Source organism: Talpa europaea, assembly GCF_964194135.1.
Source record: "Talpa europaea genome assembly, chromosome: 12".
NCBI classification, from domain to species: Eukaryota; Metazoa; Chordata; class Mammalia; order Eulipotyphla; family Talpidae; genus Talpa; species Talpa europaea.
In genome coordinates this window covers 54,064,051-54,081,426 of record NC_140079.1, presented here as the reverse complement: position 1 = coordinate 54,081,426, position 17,376 = coordinate 54,064,051, and the positions used below count along the sequence as shown (strand labels likewise).

General features: G+C 44.5%; 1 protein-coding gene across 3 annotated transcripts in view; it reads left to right on the top strand.

Moving 5' to 3' along the window:
- Nucleotides 1-17,376, top strand: part of CACNA1E (calcium voltage-gated channel subunit alpha1 E) — a gene marked incomplete at its 5' end in the record, with an annotated part of 298,790 nt that overhangs the window by 87,736 nt on the left and 193,678 nt on the right. For all 3 annotated transcript variants that reach the window (XM_084250600.1, XM_084250602.1, XM_084250601.1), the window contains 3 exons: nt 8,107-8,210; nt 9,220-9,372; nt 10,496-10,677. In XM_084250600.1, coding sequence (XP_084106726.1) covers nt 8,107-8,210; nt 9,220-9,372; nt 10,496-10,677 — 439 coding nt within the window. The remainder of the gene's footprint in view (nt 1-8,106; nt 8,211-9,219; nt 9,373-10,495; nt 10,678-17,376) is intronic.

The following is a 17,376-nucleotide window of genomic DNA, read 5'->3' as shown; positions in this document are numbered from 1 at the left end:
CTCCTGGATCACACCAGCCCCTTTTCAATTTTTCAGGCCTGCTAATAATCTCTGTCTGCCCCTGAGCGGTCAGTGCATGTCTTCGCCGGTATCCTGGATATTTTCCCTTCACTGCTTCCTCTGACCGACTCATACTTCAACTTTCATGTCATGTGCCATTTCCGCAGGGAAGCCTTCCTCCCCTGACCTTCTACTTACTGTAATTGTGATCTATTTAATGTCTTATCCCCTTCATTAAGTTTCATGAGGCCATCTCCGCCTTGTTCTGCATTGTAATGCCATGGCTGCTGCATACATACACTCAGTATGAATGTGGAATGTAGATGGGTTTTGGGCTCGGAGGTGCGAGGGGCTTGAATGGTCAGGATCCAGGGCCCTAAGTATAGGGTTGGGGGTAGAGGAGGCAGGGTACAGAAGCTGGGCACTGGGCCCACCCTTACACCCTGTTGTACTTTTTCTTGTGTCCCTCTTGCAAATATATTTTAGTCACCTTGAACTGTTTCTCTATGAACAAGTTCATACACATAAAATAATGAAGTAAAGTCTTTAAAAATTGATTCTCAAATCAAATTACACTTTCAGTAATTTATTTAAAAGAAATGAAGAGCTAATCATTATGTATAATTCAGTAAATTTTTGATAGATGATCATGATTTGCTTACTTTTCAGTTTGGAATTGTCTGTGGACACAGTCACAGCGCTACAGATGATTCCAGCAAATCTGCCCCAAAGGGCATGCATTAACACCCACGCATGCCTGAGTCAAGGAATTTCTTGGGTGCCACTGTTGCATATTGGCATTGCTGTGATCGATGGGAAAGGCAGTGTCTGCCTTCAGGGAACTGGTTTTGAATTGAGTTGTGGTGATCCAACTAATTATCATAAACTGGCAGACTTTTAAGATATAAAACAGCAGGAAATCGGCTGATAAATGTTGTGCATGTAAGGGGAAGTGGTTGTGAGCTGCAGGATAGAGCCCCGGCTGGCCCTCTTTAGCCCACAGAGCCTTACAGCCAGGAGGTTCCAAGAAGATCCCCTGTCTGACCACCTCATTTTTTTTATATACCCCAAAAGGTCAGGTTAATTATAAAAAGGAAGAAAAGAGTAAAGGACACTTGCAAAGACACAAGCAGGCAGAAAGAGCTGCCCCTGAAAGGAGCTGGTTTGCTAAAAGAGAGGCCTGTGTGGTCACAGGTGGGCAGCTGTTGGGGGAGAGCTACCTCTGTTGCTTTGCAAAGGGAGAAGGTTGGCAAAGAGACACACCTGCATAGGCACAGGTGGGCAGGAGGGCAGCTTTTGTACATCTCGGTTTTAGGAATAGAAGGATATGTTCTTTCCCAACTTCCTCCATCTCACATATTTAAGTACTTTCTAGGACTTGAGCTGTAGTAGCCATTATTATTATTATTATAATTTTTTGGGGGGCTTTTCCCTGCTTAACCTTCCCAATGGCCTCTGACCTCCCTTTTCTGTGTCCTCTTAGTGGGGCTGTGTCCTCCTTAGAATCAGTAGAGGGCTGTCCCAGGCAGCCAAGTGGGGTGTTGGGCATCATTGACTTAAACTAGACCACGTGCTCCTCCTAGCCCCCATGACTTTCAGTCTTTTGCAGGTGACACTGTACATTAGAGCAGTTGGCAGCTGTATGTCTCACAATATCCCCAGTGGCTCAAGAGTGTATGAATTTCCTGTTGCTACACTAACAAATTACCACAAATATAGTGGCTTAAAGCAAATTTATTCTCTAACAGTTCTGAGGTTAGAAATGCAAAAATAGTTTCACTGGCTAAAATCAAAGTACAAGCAGGGCTATGCTCCCACAAGATACTTTAGGAGAAAATTCTTTTCTTGCCTTTCCCAGCTTCTGGAGCTGCATCCCATGGGTGCTTTGGCTCCTGGACCCTTCCTCTGTCTCCAGAGCCAACAGCGTAGCATCACACTTGCATCTTCACACTGCTCCCTTATAGTCAAATCTTCCTGTCTCCTCCTTAGAAGGGCACTTGTAGCATGGAAGACCCATCTCGGTAATACAGAATAATCTCCCATGTTAAAATCCTTCATCACATCTGCAAAGTCCCCTTTGTCATATCAGGTATGTGTCATATCAGTCACAGATTCCAGTCCATTAGAACCTGGATATCTTTGGGGCCCATTATTTAACCTAAGAATTTTGCTTTCCTGTTTTTCCAGCTTGGTTTTTGAATAGCCTAGCCACTCTCTGAGCTCCTGGTATCTTCTCAATATACTTTCTTTTCACTTCTGTTTTTGTTTATGAAAGCGAAAACCAGTTTTTATTGCTTATACCCAGGAATCCTGCATGGTGAGTCAGCACCAGGTGAAGAACACGAGTACTGTCTCTTTGAATCTTTACATGAACCCTTTAAGGAAGGCACTGTCCCCACTTTACAAATAGGAGGGCTAGAGCCCAGAGAGGCAATTTTGTGAGTATAGTGATGGAGCTAGGATTGAAACCAGCCCGCACGACTCGAGAGCCTGTGCTTCATCACAGTCTCAGGATCCTAACTCAAATCTCTTTGGATTATAGATATTTTCCAAGGCCCTGGTGTTGGATCCTATTATTTGGGCAGAAGAGAGGAGGCCAGGGAGAGGCTTTCTAGGCAGGAGGGAGAGTGGGGAGAAAGATGACTCCAAGAGATGTGTTAAAGGAAGCATGGGACAGAAATTGGAGACTCTTTGGAAGTAAAGTGTCAAGAGATGGAGGAACCAATCCCCTCGGGAATGCTTCTGAGGGGCCACAGGAACGTATGTTGCCCTCCTGTGATATCCGTACTCACCTGTGTTGGTAATCCAACCTAAATTACATCCCTTCTTTCCTCCTCATGGTGTCCTTATAATATGGGCTGGTGAAATACCTAGTGATAATCAGCCCTTTTGCCTGGATGCTAATAAAGAACTCACCTTTTTAATGCTACTGAGTTCTCTCTCGGGATTTATTTGGGCCTGGGTAGAAGTTATTCCCAGCATTCAGGTGGGCTCCTGTGCCTCATGCTAAGCAGAACCCTGGATTCCATCTCTCAGAAGAGAATTTGCCTTTATTTGGGGCCAAGGCAACAACTGAGGCCTAGCTCTTCACCTGGTCATTTCCTGTTACCATTCGAATAGTCGCTGGATTTAGCAAACAAAAATGGAGGATGCCCAGTTAAGTTGGAATTTCAGATAAGCAACAGAGTGTTTTAGTTAGCATGTCAGGGTATTTTCAGCCCTGGAAGTGTAATATACTTGTGAGAAGAGGTTAGACCTGATTGGCAAAGAACCCCAAGGGGTAAAGGAAACTGGTCTTGGGTGACTGGTTTGGGGAGAGACTATTCGGTTGTAATTGTCCAGGGTATCACTCTTCAGTCCTCTGTTCCTTCCTTAGGATCCTGTCGCCCTGCCTCCTCTTCTTACCTGCTGACAACTGCAAGAAAAACCATCAGAGGCAGGGCTGAGCCTTGCTATCAGTCAGAAAATAGTGTTTGAACATCCACAGTGTGCTGAACACTATCTATGCGGGGGTGCTCAGAGATTGGTGCTCACTCTTCGATCATTCTCCACTTTGAGGTAGAATAGTAATTAAGCACCCTCTGTGTTCAGAGCTCCCCACCAGGTGCTGTGCTCGTGGTGGCCAAAGAAATAGAAAACACAATTTTCTGCTCCTGACATGCGTGCATGTGCCTTTTGGGATGGTGGAGAGCTTAGACTTTTATTAACTCAGAATTGAAGTTACCCTCAGTGGCCTAACTCTGAATTGTGGTTCATTCTCAGTCAGTCTGTCTCCTCTCTCTCTCTCTCTCTCTCTCTCTCTCTCTCTCTCTCTCTCTGTCATTATTCAGTATCCGTATTCCCTGATGGGCTTGGGAGTGGTCACAGGGAGTCTGTGGTTTGTAGCCTTGGAAGGAATGGCATCAAGTTCACTGCCTTGTTTGGGGACTGAGCACTGTGATCTTGGTATTTTTAGCAACGATCTGGATTAAAGAACAGTGGAGTTGAGGCGACATCACAGGGCCCTTTTCAGAGTAGGAAAAGGATTGGCTTTGATACCAGAAGAGAACTGACTGTAATTTCTGGTCTTGCCATTTATTAGCAACTTAATATTTTCTGAGCCTCAGGTTCAACTCGTATGCAATGGAGACAATAGTAATATCAGAATATTTCGGAGGATTTAATGCATTGTTTGGAATATATCTGGTCATGCCAGCACATAGTAAGCACTCTGCTTGGTCCCACAGTGTTCCTCACATCCTGCACTTTGTAAACACCTCTGTTTGGACACTCTTCATGGTGGATTATAATTACTACTTCTAATAGGCTGAGGGCCAGGGCCTCTTCCTGCCTTTGCCTTTCCCCTCGCCTGCTGCGTGGGACCTGCCCCATAGGAGGGCCAGAGTTTTGCTGAGCTGTATCTACTTCGCTGTTTAGGTTTTGCTGGGAGGCAGGTTTTTAAATTTTGGGTCTTTTCTCCTTTTAAATTTTGAGTCATCCCTCCTCCTTATTCCCCCCTCTCCTCCCACTTTCTCTCTCCCATTGGACACTGGGCACATCCTGACCTGTGGGATCTGTGAGAGCAAGAGTCTGGAAGCACACCGAAAGACACTCACTAGACTCTGAAATATTTGAGGACAGAGTCCTAGAATGTTTCGCGGTGCTCACATTTGGATTTAGAAGACTTCCAACTGTGCTGCCCTGCCCCTTTTACTGGATGTCTCAGGGTTTCTGTGCTATTTCAGTTTGATCTATACCTCAAAATACTTTTTACCTTTACCAGTTTAGTTTGAACCATCAAGCAATTATTGAGGCTCTTTGTTCACACCCTGGGCTAGGTGTGAGGGATGTAGAGATGAGGAAGGTAGAACTCTGAGGTGTTTCCTGATTTTGTGGGAGAGACAGATGTGACAACAGAATTTCTCTAAAAAGTGGTAAGGGCCATCACTCTGGAAAGTGGAGAGTGATGGTGGTGGGCACTGAATTTTGTGGGAACAAAGAGCAGGTCCTTTTCCTCAAATAATTTTCCCCTAAGAGTCCCTTTACCTTGGTATCTAACAGGTAGATAAGGTAGTCAAATTGCAATTCTTGTTCTTGAGGAAGAATTGAACACTGGGCATTAGGAAGGAGGTGACGGCCACTGTGCATCAGCTGAAGGCCTAGTTCACATCAGTCTTGCACAGGATGAAAGAAAAAAGAAATCTGGAGGTCATGGGAACAGGGGACCACAGTTTGTGTGACTCTGGCTGATGTTTGTGGGAGCTTGGAAGATTAGGGTGCAGATGAGTTCAGCAAATGGCTGTACTTGGTGAGAAGAGTGTAGGTGTATCTCCTGGCTGGCCACACAAGGCCCTGGCAACACATACTATTGTTTTGTTTCTCTCTGTCAGATCAGCTTTGATTTTTGTTGTCTTTCCCATATAAGCATTCTTGATTCTTGGACATTTTCTCTGTCCGCAGCTTTTATTTGCTCTCATTTTTCTTATTGTCTTTATCACCATTTTTTCTTTCACTACTCACTCCCCTCTCTTTTGCCTAACCAGTTTTCCTTCCTTTCTACACTTGTGCCTTGTTGCCTTTTAAGTTTGACTTTCTGCCTCTTCCTCCTTGTTCTGAAATATGCCTTGTTCAACTCAAGAGTGGAGAGGAAATTTTCATTAAAATGACAGAGTGTAAACTCAACATACATAAATCAGTTGCCTCCCTGTACACAGTGAGATGGAAGGGGGAGAGATTAAGAAAATGATCCCATTTGCAATTACATCCCCCCAAATTTAAATACCTAGAAGTAAACTAACAAAGGAAATAAATGATCAATACAAAGAAAGCCATAAGACATTGTTGAAAGAAATAGAGGAAATAGAGAAATAGAAAAATATTCCTGTTCATAGATTGGATGAATCAATATTGTCAAAGTGGTCATTCTACCCAAAGCAATATACAGATTCAACACAATCTTAGGGAAAATATAAATGCAACAAATGTTTTTATGATAGGAAAGAACATCTCATGTATGTTCAGGAACATCTGGTGTCCTGGTAAGTGTCTGGTGTCCTGGGTAAGAGAAATTTGTTTGCTGAGTGGGGCAGATTCTATCCACTGTGTTTGTAAGACAGAGGGAAAGTAAATCCCCCCTGAGCCCCTCAGAGGACTCAGGGTACAGTGCACCTGCCTCTGTTGGCAGAATCAGCGCAACAGTGGCCCCATCTTCCCGGAGTTCTGGTTCTCTATCACTGTAACTTTCTTTGAAGTTTCTCTCTCTTTTCTCTTTCCTTTATTTTCTTTCTGTTTCTATCCTCGTTTCTAGTCCTGGTTTCCATGGTTCTTCTTGCTTTCCTTTTCCTTCATTTCCCCTCCCCCCGCTTGTTAGACATTGTATATATTATTCCCCACCCCAATTTCTCTGTCTTTGGCCTTGGAATAGAGTCAGAGGCAAGGCCACCCTAATTCCCTCCTTGTTAGATGCAGGCTGGAAGTTTGGAGAAGACTGGGGAAACTTGCCTCTCTCCTGAGACTATGATAAATAGTAAAGTTTCTCGCTAGTTCTTATTTTGAGGTTGTATTAACATAGAATTACAGAATCTTAAAGTGGAAAGAAAGCTCTATTGGCCATTTTAGTCACCTTTGACCCAATGTCTGAATCTTTTTGCTCCCTGACTAGATGATTCTGTGACCTGAGCTCCAGTCCTTGCATGTTGGGGAACATACTATGCTCAAGCAGCCCATTTTGTTGTTGGCCAGCACCACTTGTTTTCAAGTTATTGCTCATCATGACAGTGTGCTGGATCTATGTAATTTGAACCTATTCCCTCTGTCTGCTTTCTAGAGTCACACAGCACAAACCTTTCGTACAGTTCACTTTCAAGTAATAAAGACAACTTGAGTATCGTCTTCAGTATTTAAAACATTTCAGAGAAGTTCCACCCAAAATAACTACATAAAAAAAATCATTCTGGCCACCCTTTGACTGTATAGAGAACTCAATTTTCTGAATCACTCATTCCCCAATGGAAATTGTCCTGGAGAGGTTTCAAAGGGAGAAAAGGTACTAGCTATAGGAATAAGACTAAAATAAGACAATGTTGCAAAGCCAGTATTATTAATATTTGTGTTAAATGTTTATATCTTTATAGTTTATAGAACACTCTTAATTTTCAATATGTCATTTTGTTTTTCTAGCTATGCTCTGGTATGTATTTATAGCTGTGCTCTGGTATGTCCCCCATTTTGTAGAGGGGTGTGTTGAGGTTCATTGATGTAATGACTTTCCTCAAGGTCCCCCATTCTTCAGTACATGAATCAGGCCTTAAACCCAGTTCTTTTGACTCTTGGTCTTAAAGCTGTGTCTTTCATAAATACCTAAGCATATTTTTCTCTCCAAAGTACCTACAATGTCATGGAATTACACAAAATGGATTATCTACTCAAGGCAAGGTACTTGGTGTATATAATCTAATAGGATTGGTGTGGATTTGTGTGTGTGTGTGTGTGTGTGTCTAGAAATGGCTGTGAAAGTGGAAAATGGAAGTAAAGAAACCAAATCCAGGTCACACAGTGATGTGGGACAATTAGAAAAATACTGTATGTGAACCCGTGAAGTAATTGCCTAGTAATAAATAACAGATTTATTTTTTTGGTAGAAATCCCAAGTTCCACGATAGAGAAGAATGAATTATTTTTTTACTGCAGTGAATCCAGAGAATTTTCCTGAAGGAGATAGGACTTAGGGGAGTCTAAGAAAATGCTGAAATAAAAAAATGTGAGGGCCTTGAGACTGGGTTGGAAAGAGGGAGGGAGGCTGGCAAGGGGTGCAACAGAGAACAGCGAACAAGGCTTGGGGACATGGATAGGGCAGGTGCCTAGACCTGGTGTTGTGCTCGTGATCTGGAACTAGGGTTCCAATTTGATGACAAGTTTTTCTTCTTTGCAAAGTGAAACCCAGATGTGGCTAAATTTAATTCCTCGGGAACCACTGGTGAGTCACCAACCCAGCTCAGGTGCGCCCACACACAGCTGGCATCAGCTCTGTGTGCTTTCTAGGCTGGTTCTCCTCAAGCCAGCATCCCCCATGGAACAGGGCAAGAGAGTGGTCTGTGGGAGCCTTGACCTCTGTGTCTCCATTTGCAGCATCCTGGCCACGGCGGGAACCCACTTCAACACACATGTGGACTTGAGGACCCTCCGGGCTGTGCGTGTCCTGAGACCCCTGAAGCTCGTGTCAGGGATACCCAGTGAGCTCCAGCTTTTCTCATTTTCTTCTTTGCTAATAGCTTCACTCACATCTTCTCAACTGGACATAGCATTTGAGAAAATATGGGATAAGCCACACTGATTCGTTTGGGAGGAAGTGCTGATAGTAATAAATACTGGGGTGTCGCAAACTGACATAACATTTCATTTTATAGTTTCCCAGCTTTCTTTTTTTGCTTTAGATTTAACAATGAAAGATATTTATAGAAAACTTGAAAAGTAAAGAAAACAACACTTTCTCCTATCACTTAGATATAACTTTTATTTATATTTTAATATCTTTTTTCATTTATTGTTTCTCTGCATTTTAACAATGATGGGGATCATTGTATTGAGTCCTGACATAGCATTTGATTTTCCTAACATTTAAAGTTCTTCAAAAATAGGATTTTAAAATCTGTATTATAGTCTGTCTCCTATGTGTCAGGCCTTACAAAGCCATTTCTATTTTGCTGGGCATTTAGGTTTTTCCCAGCTAGGGAAAGTGCTATGATAATAAACACCTCTAATTGAAGTCTTATTTAAATCTCTGATTATTTTCATAGACTAGAATTCTGCAAGTACAATTTCTGGGTGACAGGATATGGTATTTTCTGAATGGTGGGTGTACTGGAGGCTGGGTCTGAGATGGAGTGTAGGGAAGACCAACTTGTCCTTGATCTCCAGCTCCTGGAGCTAAGCAGGGATGGGCCTGATTCCCTTTTGGAGAGCAGCACATACTCTATAAGCAGAATCTAGAAGAGGACATGGGGGAACCACATGGGAAGAGCAGTACACCTCTAAATTAGCAGGGAGGAGAGGGGAGATGATCCCTAGGGAAGGCCTATTGGCATCCTTTGGCCTGAATTGTCCTGTAACCCCTTAACAAAATGTCTTTGTTATCTCAGGACCAACAGTTCTTCTGTCCCCAAAGACTTGCCCTTTCCTTCCTAGGAGGTGGGAAATGGAGCCTGATTTATCAGATGGTGCAATCTCTTCCCTTCCTTCTAGGCCTGCAGATTGTGCTGAAGTCCATCATGAAGGCCATGGTGCCTCTCCTGCAGATTGGCCTCCTCCTCTTCTTTGCCATTCTGATGTTTGCTATCATTGGCCTGGAGTTCTACAGTGGGAAGTTGCACCGAGCTTGCTTCATGAACAATTCAGGTATGCGGACTACTCTGTCTTCTGCTTCTTGCCATCCTCTCTCCCCAGGTCATTGGGGTAATTTCAGGGCATTTGGAGACTGGTTGGAAAAGTACATCCTACTCATACCCTAGAATTGGAATCAGAAACTTCCTAATCAGCAACCTTTTTAGGCACAACCAGCCAAGGTGAGATCCCCGCTGGGCACTGATACAGCAAAGCAAATAAGCTCTTAGGTTTGCAGTCAGAGGATTTCAAACAGGTCTGTCTATTGGACATGAGGCTATCAGCTCTCATGTCTGAAGAAATATTTTTATACAGTGGCCTTTTTGACCCACGTGCTGAGACCCTTGATCCAGTGTTGTTGGGAGCCCTGCCAATCTGTGGAGACATGGTCACTCTGCCATATCTCACGACCTCTCTCCTCTTACTGTGACCCAGACATAGGGTGGGAAATCTGAGCAGGGCTTGACAGGGGCTTGGGCGATTAACGGGGTACACAGACCTCCAGCTCTTGTTTCTTTGCATCTTATTTGCTCTTTTCAAGTTGGGTAGCGTGCCCTAGGAGGGAAGGAGCTGGGAAGAGGTTGATAAAACCCAGTTAGGTACCATGTTGTTTTGTGAAAATAATTTTCAAAGGGCACCTTTCACCTGGGATTTTTATTTTTGTCTTTTATTCAAGACCAGAAATTTAGGTCAGAGAACAAGGAGTTAGGACCCACTGAAGAGACTATAGTTTATAATTATCCCCAAGAAATCCAAAAGAACTGAGTTTATCCTGGAGTCTAGAGTTAGGAAAATCAGTACAATTATACTTTACCTCATGCCTTTCTCTCTCTAGTCCTGTAAATTCTGTGGTCCTCAGTCTTGAGGTACTCAGGTGAGATGGAATATATATCCTGCAGAAAGTGGGGGGCCATGTGGATGAGAGGCTCCATTTCAGAGAAGATTAGGAAACATTGGGTTGAACATTTGGTATGTGAGCTATGAGGTACAGAAGGGCCAGAGAGAAGAGAAAGGAGGCAGAGACACAGAGAACACACTTTCTGTGGGAAGTAGAACTTTGTGCCTATGGTTACCTGGGTCATCTTCAGCTCATGCTAACCACTGTGTGTTTCTCTTCACCTTCCAAATCTGTCTGCAGGTATTCTAGAAGGATTTGACCCCCCTCACCCATGTGGCGTGCAGGGCTGCCCAGCTGGTTATGAGTGCAGGGACTGGATCGGCCCCAATGACGGGATCACCCAGTTTGATAACATCCTCTTTGCTGTGCTGACCGTCTTCCAGTGCATCACCATGGAAGGGTGGACCACCGTGCTGTACAATGTGAGTGGGGCTGGTGAGGGGCAGGGGCGTGAGGGTGGAAGCCTGGGTCAGGCTTTTGGCAACGTTTGGGCTGATCAGTGTGGTGAAAGGGAGTTCTAGGGGTTGTGGGGCCTCAACCATGGAAAGAAGAGTTCACATCTCTCCAATGTCTGGCCTCTTCCTAAGTGGAAATGCACAGCTCCTAACGTAGAAAATAGAATCCCATATTGACTGGGTAAGCCAAGCTAGTTCAATCAAGTTGGTAGCGACAGAGTGTGTTCTGCTGCAAGTTCGGCATGGTGATGGGGACTATATAAGAGGTATAGGCTTCTTGCCTGTTGCTCCCTTCAAAGAGGTATTACCTAAGCTCGGGGGAGAGCTTACAGTAGTTCTCAGCCCCCGTTGCACACTAGAATCAGCTGGGGTCTTTAAATTTTACACCACCTGAGAAACATTAAGTAGGAATAGCTGGGGGCAAACTCTGTCATTGATTTTATTTTTTTAGAGCTTCCTAGCTGATTCTGATACGTGGCCACTGTCAGGAACCAGTCGATCAGGGTGAGGGAAGCCCATGGACTTCTGGAAGTGTGAAGATGTTTCCTTAGAGTTATACAGAGATATAAATGATGGGAAGATTAATAAATCTTGAGAGAAAAAAGAACTACCACATGACACACACAGATGATACATGCCGTATTGAAAGACTCACCGGGTGGATTTTTGTTCGAAATTGAGATTCTCCAGCCCTTCTTCCAGAGAGTGTGCTTTTGGATAGCTTTGAGTAGTTGGTGAACTGTGCTTTGTACAAAGGGCTCTGGTGTCTCACTCTCCGGCTTATGTGGAAGGTTCCTGGTTGGTGCATGAGATGGGGCTGCCTGTCAGGGAGGTTAAGGGGGTCCCTGCATGGAGACAGGGGCTAAACGGTGTTACCACTGAGGTCTTTTCTGCTTCCTGGAGTCTGACTTTAATAAGTTTGGAAAGACATGGTGCTGAGTCCATGCTCTAAATTGAGCGGAGTGGGGAGGGGTAGGCTGGAGCCCAGGGGCCTAAATAGGCAGAGCAGTGTGGGTGGGTTACTCCATGGATGGGTATTTACTCAGGTCTATCCATAAAAGTCCATCCCGTCACATGCATTCAGTCAGCCCACCCCAAGGCAGATACCTATGGAAAGATCATCCCTCTTACTTGCCTTTACCCTTACTTAATCTCTTTTTCCTTTTAACCTGACTCTACTGTATAAAATGTACTGGGTAGGACACAGGCTGCCTTATACAAAGCTCCCTTTCAAGGGAGCTCTGAATATAATCTACTGGAGGGAAAGGGAATGCTCTGTCTTAGGAGAGACTCAACCAGACCATCACACCCAAGAGCAGGGATTTGTGTAAGTCCTGTCCATGTAGGTATTTGGTAAATGGCCACTAACCTGGTTCCACTCCCATTCAGGTTGAACAAGGCAGGACTGAGCTTTGCAGAAAAGGACAGGTGTTCTGCCACAGCTCAAGAACCAGCTTATACCCAGCAAGCCCAGTGAGCGACTGACCTAGAAAAACCTGGAGAACACTCTGGGATTCTCACCAGTTGTGGGGACTAGCAGGGAGGCAGGATGGATGAAGGCAGTGGCTCCTCGTTTGAGGTGAGAAGGATATCTCGAGGCCATGTCACTCAGTGTGCCAGACACCTCTGAAAATTACAGCATTGACCGCACCATGGCGGGTGTCATCTGTGGGTCTTGGAAGTGATGCACTTCAATTGTATGTGTAGACTCACCTAAGTGATGTGATAAATGCATTGAAAGTCTGAAAGGCAAGTGTTGTATTTGAGGATACAGGCGTGATTCGTTGGTCCTCCTAAGTCCAGGCGCATGTGGCACGGGGACAAGCTGGAGCACTGCTGAAGAATCACCCACCACTTGTATTAGCTCCTCTCTCCATTCAATCAACCATTTTTTTGACATACATTAAATGAGCATGTACTATATGCCAGGCACTATGCTGGGCACTAGGGAAAAGGGGAGAACAGAAGTACCATGATCCCTGCTCTCCTGGTACTGTCTTCAAATCCCCATCTCTCTTTGATTACCTATCAATGTAGGCATGAGGGTTCCACAAAGAACAGTGGTCTCATGCTGCACTCTAGGTTTGCTCCACTGGGGAAGCAGGAGGAAGAGGTCAAGCCGCAGATCCTCTGAGGCCTTTCATGATTTGAGCTTTCAAGGCCACAGACTCACAGTCTCCTGACTCCAGTCCATCTATCCCTAAACTTCAGCAGAAACTGAAGGCTTCCGGCTATCCCTCTGGTTGGATCCAGGTTCAAGGGAATTAGCTGGGTTGTAGGGTTGGTTTCCCAAAGGTGACAGGCTGCTCATGGGGCAGAATGAACTAAATGTTCACTCTGAAATGACGTCCCTTTCCAAGGCATTGCACTTTGGGCATTGGGCATTGGGCATTGGACTGAGCGTGGAGCCAGGAATCTCCAGGCAGAGGTGATGTCAGTGAGGTAGGTTAGTACACCTTGATTCAGAAGTAGTTGAATGAAAAAGAAACCCGGGGAACAAGGACAAAGCCTGGCTCCCAGGAAAAGAAAAAGCCAGCAAAATTTGGGCTTGAATTGAGTGGAAACTGGGGTGTGAGGCATGACCCAGGCAGAGCTGTTGTAAGAGCAAACATCCCCCCTGCAAGCTAGTGGTCTGCTGCTGGAGGTGCAAGTTCAGAGCAGTGACCTCTTCACGCTGCTGGGCTTTGGGCTTGTAGTACATGATGCAGTCACTCATATAAGCTTTTCATTCCCCTAATCAGTCATATAGCTGGAAGGCAAGGGGTCAAGGAGATGGATGAAAATAATAATTAAAATAGTATAGTTTGGTTGGCCTCCCATCCCACTCCATGTGCTTATGCCCATTGAAATGAGAGATGTCTGGAAACCTTTTTTTTTTTCTTAATTTTTATTTATTTTTGTATAGAAGAATTGAGGTATAGGCTAGAGGTGTGGGGGGTGAGAGGATTCACCAGAAGCAGAGTGGGGAGCAGAACAGGCAGACTGAAATACACTGCTGAGGGGAGCAGCAGGTGAGAGAGGAGAGGTCTCACCATCTGTGGGTTAGCTCCCTGGCAGGGATTGAACTCAGGTTATAGAGGTGATGACACTGAACCTTAACCCCAAGGCCACCAGGAAGGCTCCTGCTGTCTGGAATCTTGACTGAAACATTGTAGATTCCCATATCCCTTATCAACAATACCTGAGTCATTTTCATTTTTTCTTTTTATTTTAACTCAGGACTTTGTCATGGACAAAATTTTATGCATATATTAGAACTCATTGCACACTATGGAATTAACCATGAACAGCTAGTAAACTTAGTGTTATAAATACATGTGTGCATCTGCGTATTTCTGCATACAGAAAATGACTCACCGTGCCACTGTCACCTAACTACCAGTAAGATGCAAATATGGCTGCCTTGATTTCCCTTCTGCCACTCATTCTGGAAAGGCCCAGTCATTCAGCCGCTACATTTCCTCACACAAAGCATAAGGAAAAGAGTTCTGTTTCCTAGTCCAATGCCTCTTTAATTCATTGGTGGCAACAGATATGTACGATTTTGGGGCATAAGTTACACCCAAACCAGTGGGAGAACCTTGAGGCTTGTATAGCACATGGAAACTCTCATGCATGCAAACTCAGTTTAACCATTTAATACACAACTTAACTCTTCCTTGTGTTATTATCCCACCCCTGCTGCACAGACTCTTCCTAAATGCCCCTGAAACAACTTTATTTGCATGTGGTTTTTCTCATGATAGTGAATAATATTGTAAAGTGGGGGGAAGGGGCCCCAAGGTCTGGGTAAGCTCGATTTAGTATCCACCCAAGCCTCAGCTCTGCTCACCAAGCTCCCGCTGGCTCCTGGGTGTCCCTCCCTCTTATGGTAGAATAGAAGCAAAGTCTCGACTGCTGCTTCCTGTTTTGACCGTCTTTCCTAAGATCTCTTCAACTTTCAAGCTTTCCACTGTACCTACTAATTTAATTCATTTTGTTTCTCCTAACCTCCCAGTCCTGCTCCAGTGTACACACCTCTCCTGTGTACACTCTTCACTCTCCAGTGTTGCTTTGATCCTGTGTTAACTCACAGCCTTCCTCACCCAGGCTGGATGTGACTCTGAGAACTGCTTTCTCTTGTATCTGGCTTATTTCTCTTCCATCATTCTGGTTTTATATTAACTGGACTCACATACAGATTGCAGAAGTCCCCAGTTTCTGTCTGCTGGTACTCAACTCTTTGCTCTTAAAGTAGAGTACTTTTCACCTGTATTTCTGTCACTCAAGCTGTTTCTCTCTGCTCTGGGTGTTGTGAACTTATACAAATATGAAAGTTTCCTGTAGGTGTGCTGTTTCTTTTTGCAGGTATGCCTGCTGTGTGTGGTATGGCTGCCCAGGATGCTCTGTGTTACTGTAGTGGGAGAGATTTTTCTAGACTTTACTGGTTTTTGGCAGCAAGAGGCAACTTGTAGTCTGGATGCCTTTTGAGAGTCTGACTTCTTGACTCCGTGGAGATCCTTTGGTCTATAACAATGCCTATGGCTCTCTTTTAAGTTGCTGTCTCCCAACTGTACATAGTCAATATTTGCTGAATGGTTAAGAGCTGTTTTTGCCTCCTTGAGATTTGACTTTTGGGTGTGCTGCCCAAGCAGATTGAAAGAATAACACCATATCCAAGGGTTGATGAAAAACTGCCATTTTCCAATTTCCTAAAATTTCTCTGATTTGATGGTATCTGCCGAGAACGTTTTTGGATCTGAGGTCCGTGAGACTCGGGAATGTGTCTACTCATCTTTGCTTCAATCTTCCCCTACCACCTCCTCCACATACCCTGGAACAGAACATACTGAAAATTCATTTGACAAATAGGGGGTAGGAGCCTACCATCATCTTATAGTGCTAGAGTGATAGGGTGTACCAGCTGACCATCAGGTGTGTAGTCGGTAAAATTGGTAGACTTTTGTTTCCAGGATCAGTCATGCTCTGGAATAGACTAATCCTCTCCCCAAACCCCTCCCCACGGCCGCCCCCCTCCAAATCTGTGATGCACTGGCCTGATCCTGTGTCTTTGTAGGTGTTTGGGACTCTGTAATACAGATGCCACTTAGAATCCAATGCCAGTGTCTGTCACTGGTGACATGTCTCATCCACAGGAGGGTTGACAAATGGATCTTGGTGTTAATCTGTGGCCTTTCTCATGAAGGCTGAGAGGCAGGGTGTCTGTGTATATAGGAACTGGGATAACTTCCTCCTAATTCCTCCCCAGTGGTTGGCAGGTCACCTTGCCTGCCTGGGTTTTAGGAGTAGAGAGAGTGGAGGGGAGTGAAAATTATTTCCTGAGCTCAAACTAAAGGCTTTTGAACCATCATATGTTTTTCCCTCTTCTTACATTCATAGGTCATTATAGCTTAATTCATTAACTCATAATTTATTCAACAAATATTGATTAAGTGCTCATTTTGTGCCAGACACTATTCTAGATGCTTGGATCCAGCAGAGGTTAAAACTTAGGAAAGTCCCTGTCCTCAGGGAAACAAAGAGGCCAGTGGGTTGGAATGCAGTGGGGGAGGAGTCCCTAGGAGTCACTGAGTCAGGAGAAGGCAGAAAAGCAACCCCAATGTTGTGGACTTTGTGTGCTGGGTTGTATGCAGAGTGGTATGGGAGCAATTTTAGGGGGTTTTGAAGGAGTGTCATGACCTGAGTTATGTTTTTAAAGGATGATTCCATACTAGCTGTTGTGCTGAGAAAAAAACAAGAAAGGAATGAGGTTAGAAGGGAGAAGTCAAATTAAGAGGCTACTGCGATGATCTCAGACAGGAGTGGTGGACGGTTGGACTGGGCAGGTAGCGGTGGAAGAGGTGAGACGTAGTTGAATTCTGAATCAGTTTGTAAGGTTGAGCCCATGGGATTCTCCAACAGGCTGGATGTGAATATGAAAAAAGACAACCAGGAAGATGGAGCAACTATTAACTTCATTGGTTGGAGTTGCCATTGACTCAACATTGAGTTTGGATGTGAATTAAGAATTTGCAGTGCTTCTTGGATAGGGTGGTGTAAGGAGGGAGTTGATAAATGAGTTCAGGGTAGAAGCCTGGGCTGGGGATATAAATTTGGGATTTTTCAGTGGATAGATGATATTTGATGTCGTAAGACTAGACAAAGTACCAAGGAAATGAATATGGTTAGAGAAGAGATGAGATTCCAGAACTGAGTGCCAGTATTAAGAAGTTAGGGAAATAAGAGGTTATTGGAAAGATGGAGGAGAAGTAGTAGGGAGGAAAGATGGGCTCTGGAAGTGCAGTCTCCAGGAGGCCAAGTGAGGATCATGGTTCAAGGAAGAGGAAGAGAAGGTGACCCACTAAGTCAAATACTGTTGATGGGTCAAGGAAGATGAGGGCAGAGAACTAACCATAGGCAGCTGGGAGCAGAGTGAGTCAAGAGGAAGGGTGGATTGGAAGAGGGTTAGACACAGTGAGTATAGATCATCGTTTTGAGCTGTCTTTGAAAGAGAAACAGAGAAAATGGAGCAGGTGGAAGAAATACCATTCATCTGCCCATGAGAAGTATCCATTTGAGATGAAAACCATGGGGGTCTCCCTGGTGGTGCAAGGGGTTAAGTCTCAGCTCTATGAGGCTGTCACCAGCCATCGCAGCATGAGTTTGATCTCCGGGTAAGGAGGTGAC